Raw genomic sequence first — 16,044 nt, 5'->3', positions numbered from 1 at the left:
AAAACAAAACACGCTTGAAGTTTCTATTTTCCAATGGAGTCCTTGCAGAAAGGAACTTGCAAGGACATCATTCTAGCAGATAAACGTGGGGCTGTCCATTTCCCTCCCGCAGTGAGCCCATGTGTTGACAGCCGACAGGAATTCCGTAACGTTTACAACTTCACTGTTCACTAATACTAACATGGGAAATTAAATAAAACCGAGCGTAATGAAAGAGTCATCTCACTAGCCAGTTGTTATGTAGCTTGTTTAGGGATAGTTTCAATAAAACACGAGTTACAGCCGTTTTTTGTGACCACATTTCTTCTGTAGTAGTAGTAACTTTCTTTGCCCAAAAGTTGTGGTGATCGTGCCACCGAACAGCGGTACATTTCACTCAGCCATCTAGACAGCGGGGCTCCCGGTGTTTTGTAAGCTTGGTGCCTTCAGCCAACTGGTCCAGGGCACGAGGGGAGCTGGGCCAGAGATGGCAGCCACCCACTCTGGGAAGGACGGCAAGTCATGAAGGACGGGATTCCACGTGGTGCCGGTATGACTGGGCATGAGGCTTGTTGCGCACAACCGAAGGGGCAAGCATCTTTATATTCTGCAGGATGGACATGAGATGTGGCTCAACAACATGTGGGTTCCAGCCAGTTGGTAATCCGTTATGTAATATTTTCAAGCGCCAAATATTTAGACAGGGGACGAAAAGGAGAGACATGCGCCAACTTCCCACTGAAATTTTATTTCCAAAACAACATATATAAGTGCAACAGTGCCAACAAAAACACAAAAAACTAAAACAGAATATGCGCGCAGTGTACTAAAAACAGAGCATGTGCACAGTGTACAGGCGCACACAAAGCACCTCATCCCCTATGTCATGCGTGCACCCTGGAAGGCCAGCTCTTTCGCTGTCAAAGATACGGAGGTCATGCTAATGCAACCTTCACCCCCACAATGCATCTCAGCCGCCTCCACAATCTCCCGTGTGCGCTGATCGGGGTCACAAAACACAACCATACATTTGTTAAACAGAGGCGAACGCTTGCAATTGTGGCAATCAGTAGCTGAGTTCCCATCTGTGCCTTTTTCCGCTCGACTGGCATGTTCACGGAGGCGTTGATTATCAAGGCACCGCCCTGTTTGCCCAATGGCACGACAGTTAAAGCTTATGCATACATGTTTTTTTTTTTGCTAACATTGTTGCATATTTATATGTTGTTTTGAAAATAAAATTTCAGTTGTAGGTTGGCGCATGTCTCTGTCCTTTTTGTCCCCCGTCTAAATATTTGGCCCTTGAAAATCTCATAATGAGACGTGGAGTGGGGAATGATAGCGTTTGAGGCTGTTGAGAAGGACTGCATGCCTGCGATGGATGCGGTGGCGGGAAACAGGCACGGTCCTCACGGAAATGGTCGAGGATATCATCCAAAGAACGGAGACGGTCCGTACAACCAAAAGGTTGCGGGCATCTTCAGGGTTCCTCTGAGGCTCTCAGGAAACCATATCTTGAGCAGCCTCGTTTCCCATTAGGCGGAGGGTCTGCCTATTAGGTGTGGGCCCCTGCAGCAGGGTGGCCAAGGTGATACCCGGCCGCCTACAAAATTCAGTAAGGCGCTTTTGGAATCAGCTGTGATGGCTGTGAGCCATAGCGAGACCGATTGCCATTTGCTTTGCCACTGTGCAAGACACTGTGCCACTGCCAATGCTGATGAGTTCCTCTCTCTTGATACGAGGCGGCATCGCTGTATACCAGGGGCGGGTGTCGTTTCCTATTGTGCTCTGCAGACGGTCATGTATTGATTGACAGTAGCCAGGAATTTTGTGATGTTTACAACTTCATGGTCAAATGACGCGATGAAATGAGACTCAGTCAAAGATCGAGTCATCCTATTGGCCAATTTCAGTGCGATTTTCTTTTTTTTTTTCAAGATAACTATTTTAGACTGAGAGCAACAGAGCGTTCATGAAAAAGGGAGACAAAAATCATTTCCTGCCGATGCGATGTGTAGACAGATGGACATCAACCACCACCGGAGGGCAGCTTATAGCTTTGCTATGGAAATTTTCTGTGCTTTGTATATGCTGTGTCTTTCTTCTGCTCAGTCCATTGTCTGTGTGGCCAGTGCACACAGCTTCACGGGCAGGCAAGACAGCACACACCATCACGCATTGCGTTCAAGGAATGTGAAAACCAGCCAGACGTTTTCTTATCACTTGGAGATTGCACCTTTCCCGGCTCTTTTGGCTTTTGTTCACCAACGCATTGTTTGCTCAGAAATAAGAAACTAAAGCTGGAATTTCTCTCTTCCGTTTTAGTTTATTTTGCGATGACATTGGAAAAGCCCATTACAAAGCGCAGCCATGAGCTTAAGTTTACGGACCATGGGAGTGGTGGCCAAGTCTAACCGCTGCGCTTCCTGGTTGTGCAGCGCAGGCTGTCGAGGTCGCGGACAGTGCAGGCATGGCCTATCAGTATATAGCACCTATGCCACTACTGCTCGCTTTTTTGCGGTTGCCTCACGCTACCGTAAGTTGGAGCCCGGGGAAGCTCACTGGCCCTTCGCAGTCAGAACAACTATGGACACAGTATGCTCGTGTAATCGGCGGTAAGACTGCTTGGTCGGCAGAGTTGGCGTGTGAGTGCTCGGTGCCTGGCACATTCGTGATTGCCGAGGAACCTGCAGCTTTGCAATTCCTTCAGCTACAGCGCAGCCTCCATTGCAATAAGAGATACCACTCAACTGGGCAAAGGTTGTGGATGCTCAGGAACTATGGAAGTGCACGCAAACTATACCCTTCAATTAAATTTATTTGAACTTTAATACAACTCTGACAGTTTCCGTGCATACGTATTTTATTAACAGGTACCTATGTACGAAACTGCATTTGTGTGTGCACAAATTTTGTGGAGTTAATGATTCTGATAACATTACAAGTGAATAAGAGTATTGTATGTGACCCTTCACAGTAAAACAAAAAGATGCATAGCTTTCTATTTAGAAGGAATACCCATGCATCAGTTTACACAATATTAGTGCGTGGTGTAGTGGCCTTCAATGGCCACTCATGTGATTAACCCTTTGAGGGTCGAATTTTTTCGCCAAATGCGATCCCCCAGGGTCGATTTTTCTTATTGCTGATTTAAATTCTTCGGATGAATCTATTTCGAGAAAAAAATATCGTAATTTTTTTAGGGTGACGTTAAAGTTACAAAAAAATCGTTTGTGTTGTTACATACATGCAGTTTATTCATGAGTAACACAAGAAAAATTCTAAATAAAAACGAGACAGTAACAAGCGGGCACCTCTTCAGTGGATCGAAATCAGATAGACATCAGTTTCACAGGCGTAAAAAGCAGGAAGCGCCCCGAGGGCGATACCGAAACCAGCCGCTGTGCGCGCACGGCCGGATGCGCGAGCGATACATGGCGCACTGCTCCTATAAAATACAAAAAAAGGAGAAAAGAGCCTCATCAGTTTCGCAGGCGACCTTGGTCTGTGGCAGGCGCAAGAAGCGAGAGGCCAGTGGGCGATCCCCAGCGCGCCCCTCGTTACCGGATACGCAAGCTATAGCCAGCGTGCCGCTGAAGTATACCATAAAAAAATAACAAGAAGAGCCATTGGGGCAAGAAAAAAATTTGATGTATTTCTGCAGTGTGGCAGGACATGCCAAGCAAGAGAAGTTGGCGAAAAAGGCGCGCTTTTTAAACATAGAAGCAATGACGTACATGTACGTCATTCACCATTTTGAAATTGTTTGCCGATGCCGTACATGTACGGCTGTGACCCTCAAAGGGTTAAGGAAAGAGTTCATAAGGAAGCAACGGCCCGATGTAGCCAAATCATGCTAACGGTGCCATGTAGAAGAACTTCGGCATGCCAAATGGTTCTCACAGTTTTCAGACATCGGGGGTGCCCACAAGTGTTCCCCTGATGGGCGTAGTTCCCTGGCGCTGATATATGGAAGCATAAGGCAAAGAAGGAAGTGATAGTATCACGCATGCAAGACTGAGTGGCCGCACCATGTGTGGGCCTCGACAGCAGGCGCTGTGCAACCGGATGGCGCACCGGTTAGTTTTGGCTACCATGGCCCGTAAACTTAAGCTCATAGCCGTGCAAAAAGCAAGCCCCACTGGCCACGCTCCTGTGCAGTGCTGCCACCTAGGGGAAGGTGACCGAAATAGCTGCGTCAGAGAGTTCCGTCCACACTATCACTCACAGGATTAAAACCCCGCTGGCGAGATCACCACATTGTCGCGCTACAAGAAGCGGCAGCCTAGATGATTCCGAGTGTTCACAATGCTCAGCCAATAATGATACGGCACACATTCTGTGGGACTGCCCTCACTTTGCCGGCTGTCAACAACAAGCCTTCAAAAACATACGCTTGGCAAGCCCACCGAATCTTAAACGGGTCATGCAGACAGACATGCATGCAGTTTGTTTTATTCGAAAGACATCTTGTTTTATAAAGCCCTTGCCCGGCACCAAACGATACTGTATTCACTGAGAAATTAGTCAATTTAGGTTAAAATTTTCATTCTCCCGCCAAATTGTGTGTTTTCGCGACGTCTGACAAGGGCCGGTATTCAAACGAACTTCAGTGCGTCATTAGGCTCTGCAGCCTTGCTTACCGTCAGTCCTCACAGGTGGCGCTACCATACTGAGCCGCCAACTGCTTTCCGCCGTTGCTTTGTTTTTGACGGTATTTGCACCTGGCTTGTTTTCGTTTCGGTAGAAACTAATCGTTTTGTGAAACATGGGGTATCCTCGACAAACAGTCACGCAAGACAGCGTCGCTTACACCAATCAGCCAGTGTCATTTAAGACAACTCCAAAGCGGCGCACTGCTGTGCCAGAAACACCCGACAGTGAAAGTGTTAAGAGCTCAATGCAGATGAAGACAACAGAAGGGGGCGTGGCACAAATACTGACTTCTAACTACTTAAAAATATAGCTACCACGTTTGGTGTTATCAATACAACAGTTCAAACACAGCAATCACTACTGCACGTTAATACACCATTGCCAAATCAAGCCGCCCACAGAACTTAATATATAGGACCTTCCTGGCTTATAGTAACTGACACTAAAAGGGATTCTGTTGTAGCAAGGCCAAGGTAGTCTATGAGACCAGAGCCTGGCATCTGCGTTGCTCCTGCACTCTTGCACCAACTTCATATGAGGGAAGGAATGTAGTGATGTATTTGACTATGATAGCGTCTGGAACGTAACGCGTTGAAAGGAAAAAGCGTGGGTGAGAAATCGCCTGTCTTCCAGATATCTTCAGTTTGCCGTGCACGCTTCCTGGATGACGACCCCCACTGTTTCAAGACGAGAATCTGACGCTGTGGAACTCGTACTCCTTCCTCAAATGAGAAACTCTCAGAATAGGAATCTGACCTCGGCTCGTATTCGAATCGAAATCGAAGAGCCATCACTCCTGTCCGCAGTTGAAGGCCCCGCGCAGACGGCCATCCGAAAGTTACCGTGCACATAGAGGGAGCACTTTCAGCATCCCGCACAACGCACAGAAATGAGCAAGCGGAAGCCGCGATTGGGTCATGTTTCGGTCTATTGGAGCAGCAACGGCGCGCTGGGCTAAGCTGACACGCCGTAGCAGACACGGAAACAGAATAAAAAAAAAAAAAAAAACCCTAGAAATCTAGACACTCGTTGCGGATGGCACAACAGCCCTTGCACCCATAATCACACGTATGCCGCATGGCCACTCATCCCGACAGAGTACAGCGCGCGGAGCGACCAAGCCCCCCAGCTATGAAGGGTGGGCGGTCGCTCCGTACTCTTCAATATACCGTCGCAGAGAGTTAGCCAGTGAAAATATGAGCTACTAGAAAGGTTCGACAGATGGCGCGAACAGTCCAGGTGCGCCCGCGTTGCGCTATGGCGCGAATTTTGGAACAGCACAATGGAGAACATACCAGTACGTCCGTGACACTGTTGGGGGGGAAATGCGAAAACATATTGGAACGTCAATGACAGCGAAAGGGTTACGGTTTACAGATTTGCATAAACTTGGACCTTACGAATGGATGAATTAACCACAAACTTGGACACATACTTTTGCTTTACTGTGTAAGGCACTGGGACCATCATCAGCTAAGACCACCGCTAGCATTTGCTTCCTCCTAGGCTCTTTTTCTCTCTCTCTCGCTCGTTTCATTCCTTCCTGCGTTTCCTGGTACCATTCGGCATGCAGCTTAAAATGCACGTAACGCACTGCCAGTGCCAGCCAACTGCCATGACATATGGCACACCGGACAAGTGGTCACCCAGGGGGCGACTGCATGATGCACACGGATAAGAAACAGCAATTGAATGAAGCATGACCGCACCGTTTTTGCAAACAAGCATCTGCCAGTGCCCCGAAGTAGTGCTCGAAGGCTGCCCATCCATGGGAGCCAGGACTGACCTTGAGGTAGAAGGCCCAGGCCACGGGGAACTTGCGGAGGATCATGTCCAGCTGGTTGGGCTTCATCTCCTTCAGCTTCAGCACCACCATGTACACTGCAACCCCACAGGGCCCCCCCGCACCCGCGTGTTGCAAAGCTCGCCACTGATTGACCAACTAGGCTTCACGGTTGAATCCGCCTTTTTCACTGCGCTGTGGCGGCCTCTGGTAGCACTGCCGAGAAGCGATATGGCAGGGGTGCAAGTGGGCCACCACTGCAGTGGTCTGCACTGCTGGTGTTTATTTGTTTTACGTGAATTGTATAGCCAGCCTAAAGCTGCAAAAGGAATAACTACGTGTGTTTTCAGCGTGGAATACATCTGAACAAGCGTGCGACGCTCGTTTATTTTTGCAGCGTTTCCGCAAGCATCAGTACCGGAGGGTGGCTATCTGAGGCTGTGGAAGTGATGTTCTCGCGCCATTTCTGTTTTCTTTTTTGTCTAGCTTTTAAAAGTGAGGAGAGGGGGACATGGGCATCTGTCATACAGCAGCATAAACAGAGGCACTTAATATGGCCTTTACAAAAATTATTGGCTAAGGCTGGTAAGTAGATTTCAGCTATGCAAAAAATTATACGTGGCTGCAGTTCAATTCTGCCGTTAATTTTTTACCTCTGTTTCTGGTTTTGTGAGCGTATTTACCGAAGCAAGCGAAGTCCAAAGCAACCGAAGTCCCGACATATCTCAGAAAAATGCTTTTTGTGGTGCAATTTTTCTCGCAACCGCACTTGCTCATCCTAGTCGCACGATAACACTTTCCTCTTTAGAGGAACTGTCAATTTGAAAAGTTGGTATTGGTTCATTCGTTTTAAACAGCGGCAATATCACGGGCGAAGGAAAAGTGGTGTAGAGGAACTACATTTCTACTGAAATTGCAAGCTCCTTGTTTTTTGGATCAATACGTTTCCCAGCAGTGGAGGGCTGTATGCAGATTACAACGAGACGAAATGCCTCACTTTCCACAAACATGGCAGGTCAAAAAATAAAAAAAAAATAAAAATAAAAATAAACCCCTCGGCCACAGCGCAGCGGACACAAAGCTGAGGCTTAGCTTATTATGTTTTGCACCTCTCTGAAAAAGTTTTTTTATTAGTACTGCTGGCACAGAGACTGATTATTCTTTGAATAGCGCTGGTCCACTAAGCGTCTCTTTATCCCCCCATGAATACCTGTTACCCAGAGACTGCGTTACTTATTCAGTCAGAAAATACGATCGCAAATTTTAGCTCGCAAACAGATCGCGAGTCCACCCGTCAAAAAAAAACGTGCTCTTCGTACTTTTGTATTGCGCTTTATGATGGAAACATTGGTTGATTTGGGTTATTCGTTTCCTGGATTAGGTTGAGTAACTCTTCTTCTGGACTTTACATGCCTTACATTTTCTAAAAGCGTGCCAGCCATGTACACAAATGGAGCTTCGGTTTTAAGCGAAGTCTGCGAAGCATCGCTAGCCACGAAATACGGATCGCATAACATAGTACGAAGGTACGTTCGCTTTGTTGACCTAATGAAGTTTATTACGCTGTAGGAACTAACAAAATAGAGGCACATTCATCGCGGTTTGAATCTTGTCGGGGCCTACTGGCCGCCTTGGTCAACGAGCCTGTTGTACTACGGCAACTTTCGGTCCGCCGGTGTGTTCGTATCGTTGTCGGAGTAATATGACAAGGCGATCTCTGGATTTGCCGTGCCAGCAGGCTGTCGTCACGGGTGGTGTAAATGCCTGTTGTGACTGCGACAAGACACAGAATGGGGCGTTTGCACATGGTGCCGTGGTGGCCAGCTCCTGAATTGTTCACTCTCGTTTCGGGGTTGGCGTGTGTTGATAGAAACAAAAATTTCGCCCTTCATGTTATGGTTTGCCCGACAGTTGCATTTGTAAAACGTACTGCATTTTGTTTTCTCCATGAAGGCCAAACCCAATAGTATGCTTTCACTACACGGGCGCAGTTATAGCCGCAGACAGCAGTGGGTGGTCACCGCAGAGCAGACCGGCCGACCCCTGCCAGAGTGTTTCTGGCCTCCTCCGCCAGGGCCATATGCACGCGCAGTAGTGTTGTGAAAGAGGTGGATTACAGACAGCTACATTCACAAAGAATCGCACTGCAAGCACAACGCTTCACACGTTAACAAGAAAACCACTGCGTGCTAACGAATGAAATAGAAGGCACAACAGTGGGTATCTTGTTCTAGATCGTAGTACACCTGACCACCACAACCTTACGCCACATTTTTGGCATAATTTCCCCCTTTCTCTCTCTAAACAAAAAAAGAGCAAGAGAGCAAACATGGCCTCACCATCCCAGAACGCTACAAAAGTGACCCACTGTTCTCCCCCAAAATACGAAAGAAAACTGCAGTGGGCCGTTTCTGGATTAATGCTGAAGACACTATGACTATGTTTAAGGGGGGACATGGCTCTTAAAACCATTTTTTAAATTTTTAAGCAAACTCTGTGAAACTTGATACTGCGAACACTGGTGAATGCAATAAGAGAATCGGTTTTTGGATGCACCGCTTGGAACTATTTTTACAGCTCATTAAACTTTGGTGTTTGAAATGAGCACTCAAAATGGTTCCTTGCTACTGGTGCCACCAAAGTTTAACGGGCTGTCACATTACTTCCAAGCGATGCACCAAGAAACCGCTTCTCTTATTGCATTCACCAGTGTTCATAGTATTAGAAAATGTAAAGATTACAGTGCTGTGACCAGCACCGTTTTGTCTAGTGCTCTTCCAAAAATGGTTAATTATCTTGGTAACAATTTGACTTACGCAAAAAAATAATAGCATATTTGAAATTAGTGGGGAAAAAGCAGGAAGACTGACAAGTTTCACAGAGTTTACTCAAAAATTAAAAGAAGTTGTTTCAAGAGCAGTGTCCCCCTTAATACATATTTACGCTGATCCCACCACAGGGCGGGGCACAGTGACCTCCGACTGCATTAAGACTTCTCTCCTGCCATCTCCGTGACGGCACTCGCCCACACTGCAGAGAGAGAGAGGACGCACCCAGGTCGGTGTCGCCGCTCTCGATGGCCTTCCCCAGGGCCCGCTCCTCCTGCCCCAGCTCCACCAGGATGGGCACCTGCTCCGAGGCCCGTGGCTCACAGTCCAGCAGCTGAGGGGAGAAGGGCAGAACAAAAGGGCCATCACACGGCCCCACTGGGGGAGGGGCACAACCAGGCAAGGGGTGCACACGAATAGAGTGTCGCGTTGCCAAGAGACGACGCAGGCTTCTTCAAGGAACACAGTTTACTAGAGCAAACTTGTGCTCCGCTACAACTCAGAGAAAATACAAGCGATGCACAAGCAGTCAACAAAGTGACGTGCGCAGACTGGCGTCGGTGATTCGAGTATGTTCATCTTCCGGCATGTTTGTTTCTAGAAACGTCGAACTACAATGAGAACTCTGGAGATCAAAGAAGATCATTCCAGGCTAGTGACGTCAGGGCCAAACACTCTCCCTATCAAAGTAAGATAGCCCGTGCGCCATTCAAAAGAAAGTAAAGGAATACATGCACTTTGCTTGAAACACTGGTAACACAGCCGGGCGCCGCCGGATGGGATAAAAACATAACAGAAGTATGCAAACAGAATGCATAGTTCGTGGCAATATCACTCTGCCAAACAGCCCACACGGGCTTTTGAAGGGACACTAAGGGCTGTAAAATAGCTGAAAGATCACACGTTCCGAAGCTCTATTGGCTTTCATTTGACGGCCTTGTTGCGGGGGAGGAGTAAATAATTACAGCTGCATAGTGTTCATAGTGCTCTCTCCCGTTACAATTGCATCTCTTTTGTGATGTCGAAAACCACGTACCAAAGTGCCCGCAGCAAGCTCTCCGTCCTGAACGCCTGTTTTTACTGGCTTTCACTTCCATGAAAGCCAATCAGGAAGGGTTGGTTTTTTTCACAGCACCCAGGAAAAGTTGGTAGGTAGGGCTCGATGATGCCAGCGCCACTTTTCAAATACATGATGCCAGGGACGAAGCAAGGGGCGGCGGGGATGTTTTGGTGTCCACCGCAGCCTCTCTTTCTTCTTATTTTTTAAAATTTTCCCAGTGGCATATAACAATCCCAGAAATGTACTTCTGGCTATGCCCCTTTCGATCATGCCACCTGAGAGAAGCCGTCTAAAATACACATGCAACTTCTCAAGCCATCTCAATTCAAGCTGACTGTGCTAATAACATGTGATTTCGCCACTGGCTGGTGCAAGTATATGACCTTCTGGTAAGTAGGTGCGGCAGGCACTACCATTCACTCGTATGGATGTCGCAGGGCAAAACGTTTCCATGAAATCAGAACTGAAAAAAGCCTGCTGCTCGTTAGCTACCTTTTTCATTATTTATTGATGTTCTTGAAAGTGTGATCCCGATGAGGATGACGAATGCGCTCCTTGTGCGCAATAACTCCTCTATTTGCAAAGTTTACGATGACATCGCGAAACACGTCATTTTTCACTGCCTCCCCTTTCCCGCTTGCATGGTCAGCCGGCTCTTCTGCCATGCATTTCCACTTGGATCCGCAAAAGCGGCGCCACCATTTTCGCCGCATGCTCCCCAGAAGCAAACGCTATCTGCACGTTGGGCACCACAGTTTCATATTAATATATATAGTACTGCCGCCCCCTGCCATGCCTGCCTTCTCTAGGGATACACTCTGTTACCCTCAATGACTAACGGCAGAGTCCTTCAATGCTTTTCTGGTCACGAAACTTCTCCGTAACGCTATGGGAGAGCTTCATATGGGGACCAACGCTCCCGCGCGGTGGCGCTACGAGTCTGGTGAAGGCGGCTTGGACGGCGGCGGCCGTATTTGCCGTGCGTTGGAGCGCGAGCTTGCTGGTGTTTGTTGTGTGATATAGCTTTCTAAACTCATCACGATGGGCAAACTATGTGAACTACCACGCCTCTGACGTGCTGTGTACCTGGTTGCCGCTCTGGCTATCGGAATACAACGGAAAAGGCTTCGTTGTTCTGCCTCCCAAGCGACCGCGAACAACGCGGCAGGTGGAAGCGAGCCATTCCACGACAGGAGACGGACGCTTTCAGCTTCGAGTGGAAGGCCGTTCGTGTGTTCGGGAAATATTTCGACCCCACGGACATTATTCGAGCCGATGAGTTCAAAATAAGTGGGCAACCTGTGCTTCTGCAGCGAGCAGCTCAAGCTCCGCGTTGCCCCGGATATTTGAAAACCTGCCGGCGTATCTTACGAAGCTCAAGCCACGATCGCGCTCACAACGAGAAAATCCGTCTGCTAAACGTCGTCGCGTTTCGTCGCCGCACAAAGATCGGACTGCAGCTACTGTGATTTTGGTTATCCAACCAGATATTTTGAATTTGGAAAGCGAGGCATGGCTATCTTTGCCTGCATATATATATATATATTTTTTACTTGCCCGCCGCGCTTGCCCAGGGGCTAAGGCGTTGTGCTGATAAGCCCAAGGATGCGGGTTCCCAGCCGCTTTTCTGATGGAGTCGAAAAGAGAAAACGCTTGTGTGTTCGAGATTTCGGCGCAAGTTAAAGATACCTGAGTGGTTAAAATTAATCCGGAGCACTACTCTACGGCGCGCGCCCCATTGCCTGTGTAGCGTCGGCACGTTAAACATCATAATCAATCAATCAAAGTTTTTTTAACTTGCCGTTTGGGTGGGAGGGGTGTGACAGGCACTGAGCGGGCGAGTTTTTATCTGTTGACACCCTATGCCTATGAGAACAGCCAAGAAAGTAGCTCAAAACTGTAGCATTTACTCGGGAACGAGCCCACTCGTCACAAGCCCACTCGTCACCGGAAAACTCGTCAGAGGCCAACTCGTCCCACCGGCCCTTTGGTACAGTGCGCCATCTCGAGATAGGAACTCTTGTGCAAGGTGCCTTTTTGTCTCATAGATTTCGTTACACCGCGGCCGTGTGAATAAAAGCCTGGAAGCCCTGACCGGAAATTGGCGTTGAAAGCCGGTCTGAGGCGGCTTTCTACAATGGTAAATTCGTTACGGCTGTTTAGGAGGGCGTGTGGAAGTCTGTGTGACTAGCAGGTGTGCATAAAGAGCTGTTTTTTTCTTTGAGGGGAAGGGAGGGGGGGGAGAGGTCGGCGCGACCTGCACTTCAATTGGTGCTGATCGTCAGGGGTGTTGAGATGGTGTACGTCCGTATTTTCGCGCGTATAACCTGCCCTTGCATACAACCCGAACCCCCACTTTCAGTTTGCGAATAATAAAAATAAAAATTGGCGAAGCTTGCACTAACTCGCGCAAGGCTTGAACCATAGGTAAGCTGGAGGATTTCTTTCTATGTAAACATTGTAGGACACACCACCAAGCATTTCATTATGTTTGAAATTGTTTATTTGTTGATTTGTTTGATTGTGGGGGTTTAACGCGCCGACGCTACACAGGTGGTGAAGCACGCCGTAGTGGAGGGCTCCGAATTTATTTTGACCACCTGGGGATCTTTAATGTGCGAGCGCCGAAATCTCGAACACGCGGGCGTATTCGCTTTTCGCCTCCATCAGAAAAGCGGCCGCCGCGGCCGGGAATCGAACCCACTTCCTTGGGTTCCACAGCACAACGTCATATCCACTACGACACCGCGGCGGGTAATTGTTTGTTAACATGTTCCGTTTACCCCTTTTCACGGTGGTAGTAGTAGTCATCGTCGGACAGCACCCCCCACGGCTCGCACGCAAATACCAAGATGTCAACGATGGCATCGCAAGAATCCTGGCTGATCACGACAGCGAAGCCCCAGTCAACACGCTTCGGCATATTGCCCGCAACATTCGCTTTTGAACTGATGCAGTGAACAACGTCGGAACCGAGCGTTGATGACGCCTACACAACGAGACAGCGAGACAACAGTGCAATACTGCAAATAGTACAGCAGTACAAAGCGAGTGCAATAAACATTTTTTTTATTCCATGCACAAGCTGTTCACTGCGTCATTTATATCAATTTGTCTACTTTTTCTGCGTGCCAGTTAATACAAATTTGCATGCAATTATCACTTTAATATAAATAACTGAATATGACGGCATATTCACCTAACTTCCTACGTCAAAACTTTAAAAGAACACTCGCTCGCCTGCATCATTTTTAAATGGGCGACGTATAGCAGGCTTAAACATCGCTTTAACGTTCCAAAACAAGCTCTTAATGCGAGTTTTCCGTGTGACGAATATTCCGGTGATACGAGAATTCCTCGTACGAAATGCCCTGTGACGAGTTAGCATTTCTGACCAGTTTACCTGTGACGAGTTGGCCTATGACGAGTGGACTTGTGACGAGTGGGCCTAGACCCCATTTACTCCTACCCTGGCCCCTCCGCGCGCCCATTATTCTGCTTCCATTTCATGAGCGTTTTTTTCCCTGCTGTCCACACTAACTTTCCGAATCTCGATTATAGTTTTAAATTATTAGCGCGCTATAAAATAGCGCAAACACAGCGCTAACCCAACGTGTTGTACGTTTGCACACCTATTTGCTCAGCGCAGCATGTCGCGCCCAGGGGTAAATACAGATTTAATTCTGGCGCTAGTTCACTCAAATCATGCAGGCGGCTGCAAAGGCTAGTCGAAAATTGAAAACGCCAGATGACCGCCTTTTTGAAGCGAGAATGTAGCGGTGCTTGCCGGAATGAACGAACACTGCAACATATGCGCCTCAGTAACACCCGTGGTCTTGCCTCAGTTTCACAGCTGAGCTACGGGACAACAAATGACTCAAAAACAACAACTGACTGACTCGAAAGCTGACTCAAAAACTTCGCTCGCATTTTTACTGGTGGAAATGAAGAGCAGATGAAAGTAGGCGCGTGCCGGCGGAGAAACAGCCGGCCAGGAAGCGTCGTCAACCGCCGGCGAAGCCTTCACGTTAACAGGGGCGATCCTAGCGGCAGCTTTTGTCCCTGAATGAAACTTCGGCCGGAGTTTCGTGACCAGAAAAGCATTGAAGGACTCTGCTAACGGTTATCTTGCCTTCACATTACATGCCCTGCCCACGTCCATATCTTCTTCTGAATTTCTACTAAATAATATGTCCTTAACACGCGTTTGTTCCCAGATCCACTCCGCTCTCTTCTTGTCCCTTAATGTTACGCTTATCATCTTCCGTTCCATTTCCCGCTGAGTCGTCCTCAGTTTAAGTTGAACCCCCTTAGTGAGCCTCCAAGTTTCTGCCCCGTAGGTGAGTACCGGTAAGCTGCAGCTGTCATACACTTTCTTCTTCAGCGACAATGGTAGGCTGCTATTCATTATCTGAGAATGTCTGCCATATGCACCCCACCCCATTCTGATCCTTCTAATTATCTCTGCCTCATGGTTGGGATCTGGGGTCACAACTTGGCCTAAGTAGATATATTCGCTTACCACTTCCACTGCCTCGCCACCTATCTCAAACTGCTGTGCTGTCCCGAGGTTATTGATCATTACTTTAGTTTTCTGCATAGTGATTTTCAGGCCAACGGTTCTACTCTTCTTGTCCAGTGCAGTAATCATGCTTTGCAATTCGTTCCCCGAGTTGCTTAACAAGGCAACGCATCAGCAAATCTGAGGTTACTGAGGTTGTTCCATTAGCCCTTACGTCCACCTGTTCCCAATCCAAGAAGGTTAGATGGGCAGATGAGATCAAGAAGTTTGCGGCGATAAATTGGTCACAGTTAGCACAGGACTGGGTTAACTGGAGATCTATGCGAGAGGCCTTTTCCCTGCAGTGGGTGTAGATAGGCTGGTGATGATGATGATGATATATAGTACTAGAGGGTAATCTGGAGCCCATGTCCAGGCGAACTGCGCTTCAGCGAGTGCACCAGCAAGTACCGTGGGTGAACTTCCCTCCACTACACCTGGCATGGCGCACCCACAAGTTGCCTGCGGGTGGAAAATATTACTGCGAGAGATTACCTAAATTTGTTTAATTGATATAAAGGTGGAGCTTTTATTTATTTATTTTACCATTTATTAGTCAGGAATTTTTTAGGAGCTCCGTGCAAAACAAACAAGAAAAGTGTTACCCGTTTCGGCTTCAAGAGCAAAAGGTGACCATGTGTATAGGTGGGTAACGCTCGCAGGTGTTATGGCGGCACCCACGGCAGCCCGTGACCGCGGCGCCAGATTCCCAGCGCCAGCAGCCCATCACACCAACCTTAATAGCCAAGTCCTGCCGTCCACAGTCCACCGCTTTCCTGGCTATCTCCGAGTAAAGAATGCCCGGGGATGAAGCCAACTTCTCAGATATGGCTCGGGCAACCTCATCTGTTGAGACGTCCAGTTGAGCTACCTGGGAGGGGCGTCACAAAACACAGCAGAGGAAATCACCAATTAGTCTCACCACCATGGACCATCAAAACTTCAAGCGGGCATTTCAATAGCTTACGAGTTATTCTTTGAGGCAATGAGCCAAAAGGAATTGGCAAATTACGTATTCCCATGCTTTTAAAGCTATGCAGCATTTCATTTGCAGGTGCGTGAAAGCCTTGAGCAGTCACGGACAACTTAAACTTTGATTCTAGTGAGACGTGGCTCTACAAATGCCATAATAATGGAGTCAATGCAGGACTCGAACCTTCATGTGCCAGTTTCAGTC

The 16,044-nt window shown here is 48.0% G+C and overlaps 1 protein-coding gene across 1 annotated transcript in view; it reads right to left on the bottom strand.

The window, feature by feature from the left end:
• Vps16a (vacuolar protein sorting 16) overlaps window positions 1-16,044 on the bottom strand; it is an 83,175-nt gene that overhangs the window by 27,609 nt on the left and 39,522 nt on the right. Inside the window, 3 exon segments of the mRNA XM_077682211.1 lie at window positions 6,422-6,516; window positions 9,472-9,580; window positions 15,604-15,738. Coding sequence (XP_077538337.1) covers window positions 6,422-6,516; window positions 9,472-9,580; window positions 15,604-15,738 — 339 coding nt within the window.

The sequence above is a fragment of the Haemaphysalis longicornis genome, unplaced genomic scaffold (genome assembly GCF_048455015.1).
Source record: "Haemaphysalis longicornis isolate Haplotype H1 unplaced genomic scaffold, Haemaphysalis longicornis Haplotype H1 scaffold_80, whole genome shotgun sequence".
NCBI classification, from domain to species: domain Eukaryota; kingdom Metazoa; phylum Arthropoda; class Arachnida; order Ixodida; family Ixodidae; genus Haemaphysalis; species Haemaphysalis longicornis.
This window is presented reverse-complemented; position numbering and strand designations above follow the sequence as displayed.